Source organism: Phacochoerus africanus, chromosome 8, assembly GCF_016906955.1.
Source record: "Phacochoerus africanus isolate WHEZ1 chromosome 8, ROS_Pafr_v1, whole genome shotgun sequence".
Taxonomy (NCBI): domain Eukaryota; kingdom Metazoa; phylum Chordata; class Mammalia; order Artiodactyla; family Suidae; genus Phacochoerus; species Phacochoerus africanus.
In genome coordinates, this window is record NC_062551.1 from 147,061,450 (window position 1) to 147,076,209 (window position 14,760).

Genomic DNA, 14,760 nt, shown 5'->3' on the forward strand with positions numbered 1-14,760 from the left:
TGAAGTTGCGTCTTCTCATCTGTGAAAGGGGCTGTGAGGCTTGAGTGTGGTTATAGATGTGAAAGCCGTTTTTAAGCTGTAAAGTGCCATAAAGTGCAAGGTTTTATTGTGATGGTGCAAGTGCTTACTGGGCATTTTAGTCTTGAACGATGGGAAAGCACAGAAGATGAAAACAAGCCTTCTCCCCACCTTCGGTGGTTGGAGTGTCCATTTCTGCTATCATATTTTGACCACTATATTCTGTGCTCTTTAATAACATTATGGATGTATTAGTGGTAAAAGAAGAAAATGGACAAAAAATAGAAAAGCATCTTGATACCATGTGGCTTTTAGGAAAACACGTATTGACTTTAATTAAGCAAAATACTGTATTTACTTTGCTCAGAAGCAGCCTCTCGGGGAGAGCAGGCTCGCTGGGAGCAGTGCAGAGAGCCCCAGCCCATCGAGTTGGCATTGATTGTTTGATCATCCCTGGAAGTTTATTGTAAATGAAGCAGCACTTACGGTTCTAGGGTATTCCTGGAATTGCTGTTATAGTTAGAAGTGAGTTATTCTGTGTGGCAGGAGAGGCATATAGAAAAGCCATAATTCTGACTTGCTGACAGGAAAAAAAAAAATAGCAGATTATGTATTTATGTTGTCTTTTTGGCCAGAATCCATCAGCTTTGCATAGAATTTTGTAATGTCCTCATCAGAACAGTTATTTGGGTCTCAGCAAAGCAGGGGCACTGAGAGCAACAGACACAGTCACTTCCAAGGCTCTGGTGGGTGCAAAACTCCAGGTGATGAGACTGAAAGGGAAGCAGAGATACTACTCTCTGTGCAAAGCCTCAGGTGATGAGACGTGAGGGAGGCAAGATGCTCTCCCTTGTGTGTGTATTAGGCCTCAAGGAGCTTCTGTGTCCACTAGACACTGTGCTAGGACCATCAGAACTTCCCACTCCTTCCACCCCTGCTCTAGTATAGTGGTACCAGAGCAGTGCATTAGCTGTGGGCTGGAACGTATGCTGGGCTGGGTCACTTTAATGGTTTTTTGAATAACAAACAGGACCTGGAATGAGCTTGGTCTCGTGGATGTTAGACTATGGAGAGTACCAAGGAGCCAGAGAAGACAGTGATGTTGGTGCTGGGAGTCTCTTTAAAGCGGTTTATCCCTGTGTGGAAAGAGCCAGGTCTTTGGAATCAGTTGTGTGTTTGACAGCTGGCACCCGCGCTGATTGACCTAACCTTTCCAGCTTTTTTGAGAATTAGGTGCAGGTGCCTAGCTCCGTGCAGGAGGTGTTGCAGGTGCTCAGGGTCTGTTGGAGTTCCCACTGCTTGGCTGAACTGTGTTCCATCAAGCTGTAATCAGTTTAACAGAAATTACCACCAAAATAGAGTGCTTACTTATTGCGTGCTGCCCTCTGTGTTAGACACTTTCTATACCTTAACGAATGTAACTCTTAACAGCTCTAGGAGACAAATGCTATTTTTTATCCCCCCCCCCAAACTGAGAACGCTGAGGTTTGGGGATGTTAAATAACCTGCCTCAGGTTGCAATAGCTAGTCAGTGGGGGGCAGGCAGGATTCACACCCAGATCCGTCTGACTCCAGATCATGCTCTTAACTGCTCTGCTATGTCACCTGAGACTTATGAGATGGAACTTTGATTTATGACTAGGCTTTTGCTCAGAATCCCCATTAATTCTTCGTTCTTCTAAGTAAGGTGTCAGCCCACTTCAGCCCTTTGCCATAAAGCCTGCATTGTATTGCTTTAGCACAAACACCTTTCACAGCTACAGCCTCATTTGAAAAAGGCATTGTAGGAGCTTGAGGAAGACTTTTGAGAGATCTTTTTGATCCTTTGGGCAAGATGTTTCCTTTCAGGGTAATGGATGGGCTTAGATTAAATGACTTGCTCAAGGTCTGCTTCCCAGTTGTGTGTAGAGGTAATAAAACCCACACACCCTGGATTATGGTGATATTTCCGTTGGGCCATGTTGCTTGCTTTGTTGTCTTCATCTTCCATTTAACCATTTGGCTACTTATTGATCACTTAATACAGTAAAGCACTGATCAAAATAGTGCTTGGAGCTTGTGTTGTCGCATCAGGCTTCCTCACCAGCCTTAGACTGTGCTGGCTGAAATGGTTTTTAAGGTTTCAGATCTTTAGTTGTAACATTTCTTAAGATATTAAGCAGCTGATTTCAGGACAGTTTAAAAAAATTACATATTTTTTTCAGTTTTTCTGGGTTCATACCTTAATTCGTCAACTTTTTTATTTGTATTTTCTGCTTCAGAAATCAAAAGCTTTCATTCCTTTAAGGCATCCAGCCATAAACTCACTGGAGGTGTGATGGTTTCTCTAGTAAAAGTCAAATACCCAAAGTATTTTATTTAGATTCTTGTCATTGATTTTAACCACTATCCAGTCTATTTTCATATAAATCTGGCCATGGCCTTTGGCCAAAAGCAGTCATATTCTGATCATCAGATTTTTGATTAATATGACCTATCTTTATGTCTCTCCACTATGCAAAATATGATTTTGTGTTCTTCTCCTAATGGATACCTATCTTGCAAAACATGTCCTTGAAAATTTAAGAGGCTTTCAGTATCTTCAGACATAGATTTCTGGAATCTTGCATCAGAAAATAGTTGTACTATCCCATCTGTTGCATTTAGTCCTTTTCAGACCCAGAGAATTGTGTTTTGTTTCTTTTGCTTGTCCCTCATTGAGAAAGTGGAGTTTCCTAGTGGTCTAGTGGTTAAGAGTCCCGTGTTGTCACTGCAACTGCAGTGGCTCTGGTGACTGCTGGGGCTCGAGTTTGATCCCTGGCCTGGGAGCTCCTGCATGCCACAGGTGCAACAAAAAGAAAGAAAGGGAAGGGAGGGAGGAAGGAAGGAAGAAAAAAGAAAGAATGAGTGAATTAGATGTACATGTCACAGACATTTGAGAATCTAAAAAATGTTCCGAATTTTTTTTCATGTAAAGTAGCATCTCCAAGATTGAGCCGTTAAAGTAATCCTTTATCATTAAAAGGGAGGCGTTTTCTTTCAAATCCTTGAAAATTTATAAGTAGATTAGGGTGGAAGAATTCACTGCTATTATCAAAAAGCTTTTGATTACTCACTTTTATCCTTCCCGTTTTCTGCGCTTCATTGTATTCATTTAAGCTGGTAATGGAACCTAGTGAATCATGTTATGTTTAAAGGGAATTGTGTGATTCCTACTGACCAGTTTTTTAGCATTAAATATTTGTTGTTTTTTGTAGCAAGAAACCTGATTTCTTGGGATAATCCAAAGTACTTATAAGCGTTTCTTGCTCTTTTCCTACCTGTTCTAAAAATAAGTACTTAGAGCATATTGTTCAGTTTGTTTGGAAAGAAATGTTATTTGAGTGAAGCCATTGCACAAATGCTGTAGCACCAAAAAACACTTGTCATCCTGAATGAGTTGTCATGTCATATAAAGTGGATCACCAGTCTTAGGTTTAAGTGCTGAGAATGGTGCCTAGCTTGCTTTTAAGTGCTCTATGGATGTTTTAAAATGTTTATTATTAGAAAGTCAATTTTCTGAGAGCAAGAATTTCGTCGTTATTAAATCAGCCTATAAAAAATCATAGTAAATGCATATTGTCGAGAAATCTTGTTGATGATCTTGATTTCTCAGAGTGTAATCTCTTAGGCTAAGCATCGCCATTGATGCCATTTTAAAATTGATAGTTCTGTCCAGTAATAGTGAAGGTCACTTTGAAAATTAGGTGCAGTATGACTTCCGTGTAGTATTGCTTGTAGTAGAAAAAGAATAATTGAGAAACCAAACTCTTCTTGCTTACAGGTTTTGATAAAACCCTAGCGATTATTTATTTATTTATTTGTCTTTTTTTTAGGGCCACACCCGTGGCATATGGCAGTTCCTAGGCCTAGGGGTCTGATTGGAGCCTGCACCACAGCCATAGCAATACAGGATCCATAACTCACTGAGCGAGGCCAGGGATTGAACCTGCGTCCTCATGGATGCTAGTCAGATTTCGTTTCCACTGAGCCACGACAGGAACCCCCAAATCCTAGTAATTTTAGTCTCATCCTCAATCTTACATGAGGCCCAGAGCAACCCCATGACACCTGTGTTCAAGCAACATGTGATCCGATGGTGCATATTAAAATGCTTTGTGGCTTTAAAAAGATTTACACAGTAGCCTTTTTTAAGGAGCCTGGGCCTGGTGGAATTTCAGGTCTCTTCCTGCTCAAAAAGGTTCTGAGTGTGTGTCCATGTCCTGGTTTGGAGCGGGCGTCCTACTGCTTTGAAGTGTGGATGGAGCCTATTGGCCAATTTCTCTTCCTCCTTGGCAGCATGCTGTGGGGAAACCTGGCGGAGCAAGGCTGCAGACGCCTCGTTAGCGAGTGTGAATGGGCTGGTGCTATTCTTTACCCCAGTGTAAACAGGCATATTGAAGGAATTTCCCCAGAGAGACCAGACTGGCTCTTTACATTTAAAGGGCATTTGTGCCCTATATTAGATTCCAGATAGACGTGAAATCATATGGTATTTGTCTTTCTCTTTCTGACTGACTTCACTTGTGTGAGAGTCTCTAGTTCCATCCATGTTGCTGCAAATGGCATGATTTTGTTGCTTTTTATGGTTGCGTAGTATCTAATATATGGCACAAATGAACCTTTGCACAGAAAAGAAAATCATGGACATGGAGAACAGACTTGTGGTTGCTAAGAGGGGGAGGGGAAGGGAGTGGGAGGGACTGGGAATTTGGGGTTAATAGATGCCATGCCTTTGGAATGGATGAGCAATGGGATCCTGCTGTATAGCACTGGAAACTATGTCTAGTCACTTGTGACGGAGCATGATAATGTGAGGAAAAAGAATGTATACATGTATGTGTGACTGGCTCACCTTGCTGTGCAGTAGAAAATTGACAGAACACTGTAAATCAGCTATAATGGAAAAAATAAAAATCATTATAAAAAAAAAAGGGCACTTGTGCCTGCTCATCCTTTACCCAGACTGCTTTCTCCACCTCCCAGGATAGCCGTTACATCTCTGCTCAGTTCCTTCTTCAGTCCCATGCTGGCTCACATTCCTCTTATTAAATGCTCTTTTTTCTGCATGGCATTTTAAGCTCTTTGTAATACTTCTTTCTGTGCATCTTTGATTCTGTTAGTCCTGTGGATTGTAAGCTCCGCATGAGCAGGGGCCATGTTGCTGCCGTTCTTCATTGAGACCTCCTGACATAGCTCAGCTTCTGGCATGAAGAACTGCTCCAAAATACTTACTGAGTGAGTCTCCTAAGTGTGGCATTTGAACCCCTGCTTCTGGGCTGAAGTAAGTTATTAGCATGTAGTTAATTTCAGATTGCTGTCTTGTTGTAGGGCTGGGTAACTATTTATGTAATTAAAGTGATTGGAACATTATATGTTTAAAGCTGAAACTATAATGATTTGTTAGTTGAATCTTTAAAAACTTGTCCATGACAGGAGTTCCTGCTGTGGCCACAGTAGGTTAAGGACCTGGTGTTGTCTCTGCAGCAGCTTAGGTCACTGCTGGGGCATGGGTTTGATTCCTGGCACAGTGGGTTAAGGATCTGATGTTGCTGCAGCTCAGATTCAATCCCTGGATTGATCTTCCATATGCTGCAGGTGCAGCCATTTAAAAAAAAAAAAGTCTGTGACAAAATAGTCAATTCAGATTTGTCACATCAAAATTCATCCTTGTATCCCCACCTGGGTCTGCTTTCTTCAGTCTTGCCTAGGTCTTATCATGGCCTTCCCAAACCAGCCCTCCCCAGCGTCAGTCACCGGGGTGAGCAAGGGGCATAGAAGATTGACATCATGACACACGCACTGTACTGATAAGAGATTGCTTTTGTGTTTTCATTTGTGCCGTCTGACACTTCGGCTGTCAGGTCCTGTGGGAATGCTGGCCTTGCAGTCTCAGAAGTGACTCCGCTCCCTCACCCCAGGCACCCTTCTGCTTCTGCCATGTGATGCCTGGGACTGTGCTCTTCCTAAAGCTGGATTCTGATAGAGTATGTTGAATCACCAACAGAAAACTGAGATAATAATTGCCACTAATTTGGAAACCGCTTCCAGATCACTAAGAGTTGTTGCTCCCTATTTGCAAAAATAGTTTGATTCTACTCTTTGAAAAGAGAATTTGTGAGAAGCACAAAGGAAAGTTGTTAAAATAATACACAACTGTGTGTGTGTGTGGTGGTGGTGAGGATGGGACCCAGGTACCTTAATTCTGCAGAATCAAGCTGGTATTTTTGTTTACAATGAATAAGGCTCTGAGGGGAGGTTGGGGAGTTGTGAGGGCCATTATTTGCTGCCTAAATTTTCAAGTAAGAGTGACTCAAAAAATATTTTGGTGAACTGAAAGCATAGTGGTAGAGATTTGTTCCTAGGCCCTCCTCCTTTTGCCCTACCGTCCTCTTTTTCGCCATTAAAATGAAACCAAGGGTAGACTGGGCTGGGAGGAGGGTGATTCTAAAGGAACTAGAAATGGGAAATAAAAGTGCTTCTCTTTGGGGGTCCCTAAACTGTGGTGCACAGCCTCGGAGAGAGAAGGGTTGTCGATGGAAAAGGTGCATGGTCCTTACTTACCCCAGACAGGGGACTCAAACGCCAGGAAACAAGGCCCTGGTTTCCTTTCCTTTTTCCCTTTCTTCTTTTTCCTTCCTCCCTTCCTTCTCTCTTTCTTTCTCTCTCTCCCTTCCTGTCTTTCCTTTTTAAGGCTACACCTGCAGCATATGGAAGTTCCCAGGCTAGCAGTCGAATCAGAGCTACAGCTGCCAGCCTACTCCACAGGCACACCACCACCAGGTCTGAGCCACATCTGTGACTTATGGTGCAGCTTGTGGCAATGCCAGATCCTTAACCCACTGAGCGAGGCCGGGGATCAAACCCATACCCTCAGGGATGCTAGTTGGGTTCTTAACCCACTGAGCCACAACAGGAACTCCCTTGGCTTCCTTTTTTGAAGCTATGAAAATAATACCTTCTTGGATGTTTACACCCTGAGGTACCTCTCTGTCCTCTGTGTCTTCATCAGTGTTTGTTTTTCCTTCTTCCTCCCAAATGCTTTTTCCTGCTTGCATAAGGTTTGGGCTCCTTCCTTAATGAAAGTGTCCTCTTATTTTCTGATGCAATTACCTCTGCAGCTGATTTATGATTTATTTACTTGTCTTTTAGTTCAGCTCTGAACAGGCTTTGGAAAGTAGAGAAGAAAATCCAGTCTGCTTTTTGGGGGACATTGAGCAGCCGAATAAATGCAGGTATGTACATTTGCATATTTAAAAGAAAGATAAAAAGGAAAATAGCTTTTATAAAGAATGATGAAACTGATCTTAAACATGTAGGACTACCTGTAATATATCTTTTTATTTTTCAATATCATTATTTCCAAATGTTGAGTGTTCTAGTTTAAAAAAAAATCTTCAGAGTATAAAAATATAGAAAGTACAAAGTCAAAGTCACTTTTTAGTAGATATTCACCAATGTTAACAATTTGTTTTTTTCAGATTACACATATGTATAACCAAAAGAATCACCATATATACATATTATGCTTTTTTCCCTGTGCAGTATGTCTTATACATCTTTCAGTGTTGGTTCAGATAGCCTTGCGTCACCCTAACAACTACATAGTAGTCCTTTGTGTTGGCTATTTCTTAACTTTGTTCAGTAAATCCTCTCCTGCGGGATGTTGTGTTTTTGATTTCTGTTTCAGTCGGTGCCACAGCTTGATTATAATTATGTGCAATTATGTGTACTTGCCAGGCTCTGAATTCTTCCCTGCCATGTCTGTATAGATTCTCAAGGACAAAGGTTTTTCTTACATTATGAAGCAGACTTTAGCTGCTTCACTTTCCATCTCTATTTTTCATTGTGGGGGGAGAGCTGGAGGCCCAGTGTTGGGTTTTAAAACTTTCTTGATTGACAATTGATCTGAACCTCAAGGTAAGTTATGAGCTAGTCTTTCAGCCTGGTCTTTGGAAACTGCTGATTTTCAGATTTATTTTGGAGATGAAACCAGTAAAATTGAATCCCTCTCAGTTTGTAGCATCGAGGCCTGTCTGGTTCGTGTCCTTCCTCTAAGTATCTCACCTCGCCAGGGCAGCTAATAGACCAAGCACATGAATTTGGTGAAGGGACCTGTGACGGCTGTCCACCCCCTCTGACTTGTCTCGGGTCATCGTGTAGGCTCTGCGCTAGGCACTGGTGATACAAAGATGAGTGACATAGTCCTTGTCTTCAAGGAACTCACGGTATGAGGGAGCGAGAGACAGAGACCCCTGTGTAAAATGATCATGACATAGTGGTTAGTGCAGTGTGGTGAGTTCGAGAGAGGGCGTCTAACTCAGAGGGTGGGCTGGAGGTTCAGAAGAAGCTTCCTGGAGGAGTAATGACCAAACTGAGTTCTAAAGAAAATTGAAACTTGCCATCAAAGGATTGAAGTGGGAAGGTAGAGGAATTGAGGAAAGGTAGGAAAATGAGAAAAATGGCATTGGCTAGAGGGTTGGGGCACAAGAAGATGGCAGCTTTCTGGGTTTCGAGCGTGAAATAGGGCTGAGAGTGAGACAGGATGAGGGGCTCGTGAAGCAGGTGACGGAGGGCCTCTGTTAGGGCTTGGGACTGGTCTGTAGGTTGATGGAGGGCCTTGGGAGAATGTGATGTGTGCCACAGGGACATTACTTTGAGGACTGAGTGAAGGTTGGCCTGGCAGTCAGCCGGCAAGTCGGAACCTGGGGTCAGAGGAATTAGTTTGAGGCCATTGGCCTTGAGGGGATGAGGGGAAGAAAGAACATGTGGGGCTTTCTCTAGTTCTTCCCTCTTGTCTGACCTTGCCCAGGGCTAAGTTGCTGAGCTTGGCTCTTTGATCCAAGTTGCCCACCCTCTTGGGGGAAAGGTTTAGTGTGAGTAACTTATTTGCCAGCTTCTCAGCAGGGGGTTGTGACTTTTTCAAAGCAAGGCTTTCTGTTCTCATTCTGGAGCTACGAAGTGCTGCCCATCACCCTGCCTGTCTGTGGGGTGAAGGGACCTGGTTCAACTCACTAATTTTCATGATCTTCTTTTGTGGCTTGTGAACATGAATAGGTCATCCTTTTGTGTGCACCTAGAGCCAGCCCTGGGCTAGACTCTGGGGGCTTGAAGACAGGTAAGGCATGGTTAATGCCCTCACTGAGCCTGCTGTTTAGTGGGAGATAGACATAAAATTAAAAGACACTGTGTCCAGTCACTTGTGATGGAACATGATGGAGAATAATGTGAGAAAAAGAATGTATGTATGTATGTGTGACTGGGTCACTTTGCTGTACAGTAGAAATTGACAGAACACTGTAATTCAGCTATAATGGAAAAATGAAAATCATTAATAGTAAACAAAAAGACAATGTGATTTGTGCCAATAGGTCTATTCAAAAGGTAAGTGATTCCAAGTAGAGATAGAAGGAGTATTAGTAACATAAACATTAGTGGCTCCGGAAAGAGGCACATTTTTCAGGTATAATTTGTGTGTAGAGAAAATAAATTCAGGCCATGTCTAAAATCACTTCAGTTTTTGAGAATATGGTCTGACCCTAATTAATTAGAGTACGTAATTGATTATTTTCCATGCTTTCACCTGCAGTAAGCTCTGAGGCATTTGATTTTCAGGGAGGGAAGGGGCGAGGGAGGTACTTATCCAATGCCCTGTCTTCCTGCTTGCTTCCCTTCAAAACACGCTTCCAGTGACCACGTGGTCTCATTTTCCTTCCACCGTAGTATCTAAATATAAAAGAGGACTGCAATGCCATGGCTTTTTGTGCTAAAATGAGGAGCTCCAAGAAGACCGAGGTGAATCTGGAGGCCCCTGAGCCGGGGGTGGAAGTGCTCTTCTATCTGTCGGATAGGGAGCCCCTCCGGCTGGGCGGCGGGGAGTACACGGCAGAGGAGGTGTGCATCAAGGCGGCGCAGGAATGCTGTGAGTACCGGCGGGGCGGCCGCCCGGGGCCCCGGGTCTTGGCCCGGGCGGCTCGGAGTGCAAGGAGGCGGGGGCTCTGGGAGTCAGCGGTTCCGCGCTGCCTCTGCCCCAGACGTAGGCCAGTGCAGTCAGTTCTGAGAGTGTCACTCTTCACTTTCTCCGTCGCAGAGTGGCTTCTGTCTACTCTATCGCTAATGAGCTGCAGGAGACAGGGAGTCATTTCCTCCACACTTGAGAAATCGAAAAATAGCCGTCCTGAGTAAAGCACCTGGCACAAAGTTACAAGCCCAACAAGTGCCATCTCTCAGTATCTTAATTGCTTAAAACTTGTGAAAAGTGTGACCTATCCTTCTGCCACCATGACAGGCCTGCTTCTGTCCCCCCCACCCCCACCCCCAACGTTGAGTATGTGATGCTAAATGGAGGTGAGAAGCCAGTGTCACTTTGTGGCTTGGTCGGATTGCCAAGCTGTGAAAAGGAAGGACAGTGAGGCTGTGAACAATGCAGTCCTCTGGTTTTTTTGGTTTTTTTTTTGTTTTTTGTTTTTTTGGGAGTGAGGCTTGTTTTAGTGAAGTTAGCCTATTGCTCTCAGAAGGTGGGAAACCAAACTAAGTAACAATAATTATCCTTTAAATTTGAGGTCATTGGCAAGTTTTTGCCTACTCACTTTTCAGTGACAGGTAGAGTGAATTCAAAGAAACCGAGAGATCTAATCCACCTAGGTCATGGAGATGGTTACACAACTTTGTAAAGAGATCAGAATTCATTGAATTGTACATTTAAAACGAGTGGACTTTGTGGGATGTAAATTGATCTCAATAAAGTGGTTTTTAAAAAATAAACTCATTTCATGATGATGAATTAACTAGCTATCATGGGAGATAATCTGATCCAGGCTTTACTCATGTTACCATTAGCCCTCAGACCACCTCTCTGGGGGATAGTATGGTTATTTCAAGAATCACCTACCTTGTTTGTAATGCAGCTTGTTTGGAAAAACCCACTTTCTTCCTGATATATGTCTTTCTGCTTAAAATGCTTTAAATACAGAACTCCAATAAAAGATGAGAGGGTTGGTCTGTGGGTCAGAACATAACACTAGATAAAATTGGCCGAGTTATAGATTATTATGGGGACAATGTATTAATATTTTAAAGTTATTTTGACTAGATAGCACAGTATAACACTAGATAACACTAGATAAAATTGGCCAAGTTATAGATTATTATGGGGACAATGTATTAATTTTTAAAGTTATTTTGACTAGATAGCACAGTATTAAGGAACCAGCTTTGGACAGCAGCTTTAAAAATATTTGTAATTAGCAAAACAATTAGATGTAAATTGATGTGTTTCTAAAGTACTTTTTTAAGGTATGTTTTTCCTTTTCTCTTTAGATTGGTTTATAGTGTTTATTCACTTAGCCAAGCTTCTCACCATCCGCATAAGTTGGTATAAACCTCAGTTTGTTAGCAAGGATCATTTGTGCAAAATTTTTGAGCTGTACTTAATGAGAGATTGAGGAATTGCTGCTAAAGGAGATAAGAGGGCAGAACCTGTGAGCCTGAAGACAGACACAGCAAAAATAATTCTTAACCTCATTAGCTATTAGGAGAATTAAAAGGTATTAGGCATAGAGTGTGTTAGCCTGATGTCTGATACTAAGCCCTTGCTATAAATATTAGTGTTATTGTTATTCAGTATTTTTATTTGAAAAGTATCTTTGATCTTGGTATTTTCAAGTAGTAATGTTGTTTGAATCAGACCTGTCATAGGATTACATAGACAGATGCATGATTAACAAATTATTCTTCAAATATGAATGTATCACATTCAAATAAGAATATGGAGAAAGAAAGGCTAGATTTCCAGGCGAGTCTACAGAAGCCAATTTATGAACAAAAATATATTGTTTCACCTGAAAACATTAGCCTAGTAATCAGGGTCCGAAAGTCATTTATCACTGTTTCCAGGTGAAAATGCTCTTTGAAGTTTAGCTCTATCTTCTCTGTTACGCGGAGGAGTATAACTTCTGAAGGGGTAACTCCCAAATACCGTGAGAAGCAGGAATTGAGGCATTCAGCAGAGGCATGGAGATGCCACGGTGCCTGTTACTTCTCAATAGGTGCATGGGAAAGAGTGTCTGCCTAGGTGGGCAAGGCCAGCAGGGGTCCCAGTCAGTGGTGGTCTCACTTCAGATGTCTGAGTGGGCAGCAAGTACCAGCTACCTCCTGTTCGCCCATGTTTTTTGGTCATTTAAGTTCACTGTATGTTAGTTCGAGGCCTTGACCACACATGAAAGTATCAGCAGCAATTGATTATTTGTAGTCACTCTCCTACCTGCCCCTGCACTTCTAGATGACAGGTCTGTGTCCTTTTAATCATGGGCTCCCCAGTGAGTGGATAGTTAACTTGCCTGGTTTCATCATCTCCCTCAACTTTTCAAATATTCTTGTACCAAAGGAGGCAGTAAGTTGGGTAGGGAGGCCAGGGAGCACTGCTGGGCTACCCTTGTACAACCAAGCATACATGTTGTCAGTTGGCTACTAATAAAAAATATTTTTGGTAACGATACAGAGCACTTAAGTGTATTTATTATTCATGATAATAGATTTTAATTAGTGATAAAGATCACTTTGGTTATTTCTTCTAACACATACTTCATGTGCTGCTGCCAGGAACTTCTTTGAATGCTTAATATATAATCACAGTGTGTTTGAATTGTTTAAACATTTTCTGTAGGAGACAGTTTGGGGATTTCTCAAACAGCAAGAATGTTTCTGACTGTGATTAGCAAGGCGAACATCAGATGGGATCTGGGAACCTCTCAGGTGGCCTTTATTTTTTTGGAAGCAGGACTTGCAAAGATGCTGTCATAGACCCTGTAATGCGAAGTACTGTTATTAGATTTTTATTTTTAAATGGTTTTAACCTGATTTGCTAGGAGCCATAGTACCTATTCCTGGGGAGCCATCATTCTTGGTTATTATGTTTAAAACTGTCTGACTAAACGTGGTTGGCCCTAAGAGGATGCAAATGTGACCTAAGTTCTTTTGGGATGAGAGAATTCCTGCTCTTTACCTGTGTTGTGCTTTGTTTGGAAGCCGAGGGCCAGATGTATCTATCTTTAATTTGCTGGTGTGTGCTTTACTTTTCCCCAGGTATCTCTCCTCTGTGTCACAACCTCTTTGCCCTGTATGATGAGAGCACCAAGCTCTGGTACGCTCCGAATCGCACCATCACCGTCGATGACAAGACGTCAGTTCGGCTCCACTACCGGATGAGGTATGGGTGCCTGCCGGGCTCCCTCCTTCAGGGGCGGAGAACGGTTAGCCTGGAGCCCTGAGTCATTTACCAAGAAGGATTGTAGTCGTTTTTGTAATTTGTAAGTTTTGTGTTTGCTTGGCACGAGAAAGGACTTCTTCAGCACTTGGAATACAAGTCAGGATGAGTTTGATCCCCTTCGTCTGCCACATTTTAGAAGAGAAATCAGTATGTTGCAGAGGGTATTTTGGAACAGAAGTAATATCCTACAGCAGAGTTTTTCATATGGTGAATCACAGTTATGAATTTCATTTAGTGAGTTAGACTGGAATTTTTTTCAAAAGAGAAAAAGCCGATGAGAATAGATACTATCAGATACATACATACATATCCTAAGAGTATTGTTTTTTAGAACTTTAGCTTGAGATATCTGTCTGTGTAAACTAGGTCATCATAAAATAAAATGTTTCTTACTGAACGTTGCAGCTAGAGAGCTTGAGAAATACTGCCTGAAGTGGAAACCTAGAAATCCTAGCTTGGTCTTCTTCAAAGGAGGTGGATGTTTTCCTTCACTACCTGAGGATTTTTGACCGGTGAGGCGGTAACATTTCTTCTGATGGGTGCTTACCTGCCTCTTCTCCTGTATCGTGGATTTGGTTCAATGTCAGATGGTCTTCCACGGTGGCATCGTCAGTTCTTCATAGCTGTAGTCGCTTGAGTTTATAAGCATGTGTGTTTTGTACCTAGACTTTTTAGATACTAGGGTTAAGCACAAGTTTAACATGTTTATTTAGCAAAGGAGCTTATAAATAGGGCAAATCCTTTTTGAAAAGGATTTTAGCCGCATACGTAGATGTGATTACGTCAGTAGGTTAGCTCAGGTGCTAATGGAATGCAAGGTCATGCTGGCAAAGTCCTTGGGGATCTCAGACACAGGCCCTTCAGTGTGCTGGCTGCTGTTTTCTCTGGGAAGTCGGTAGAATTGTCACCATTCCAGAATGGCCTGGGTGTTTTTCTCAGCGGAAGCTGAACCACGTCTACGTTCTTTGATAAGCATCCTGGGGCTGACTTTTTCTCCTCTCTCTGTACTCACTCACGGCCTCACCTTAAGAAGGGAGGTGTGTGTCATGTGAGATTTCACGCCCCAGATTTAGGGAGACGTTCACCCCACCCATCTGAGCCTTCTGACTATATTTGGATTTGTTTTTCAGAGTGTAATCTTGCTTTCTGTGGTCTGGGAGTTGGCTTTGTGACCCAGCATTGAAACAGGTTGTCAGTGCAATGTTTAGGAAGGGGGCATGTCATCGAGTTCTAGTTCTTTTCCTCTAGGTTTTTACACTTGACTTGGAATCTAGAATGGTAGAATTTGGGACTTGGAAGAGATCTACGTGTGCCTGATTGAACTCTTCCTTTTTTTTTTTTTGGTTTTTGTTTTGTTTTTCTGCCATTTCTCGGGCCGCTCCCGCAGCATATGGAAGTTCCCAGGCTAGGGGTCCAATCGGAGCTGTAGCCACCGGCCTATGTCAGAGCCACAGCAA

The 14,760-nt window shown here is 42.5% G+C and overlaps 1 protein-coding gene across 3 annotated transcripts in view; it reads left to right on the forward strand.

Annotated features, from left to right (window-relative positions):
• The window catches only part of JAK1 (Janus kinase 1), a 136,738-nt gene that overhangs the window by 73,012 nt on the left and 48,966 nt on the right, over positions 1 to 14,760 (forward strand). The window contains exons 1-4 of one of the 3 annotated variants that reach the window (XM_047788765.1): positions 5,160 to 5,274; positions 7,189 to 7,271; positions 9,760 to 9,958; positions 13,120 to 13,243. In XM_047788765.1, the coding sequence (XP_047644721.1) occupies positions 7,266 to 7,271; positions 9,760 to 9,958; positions 13,120 to 13,243 (329 nt within the window). In that variant the 5' untranslated portion in view covers positions 5,160 to 5,274; positions 7,189 to 7,265. Of the gene's footprint in view, positions 1 to 5,159; positions 5,275 to 5,302; positions 5,321 to 7,188; positions 7,272 to 9,759; positions 9,959 to 13,119; positions 13,244 to 14,760 lie in introns of those variants that run through there. The other 2 variants (XM_047788766.1, XM_047788764.1) reach the window with 2 other exon arrangements.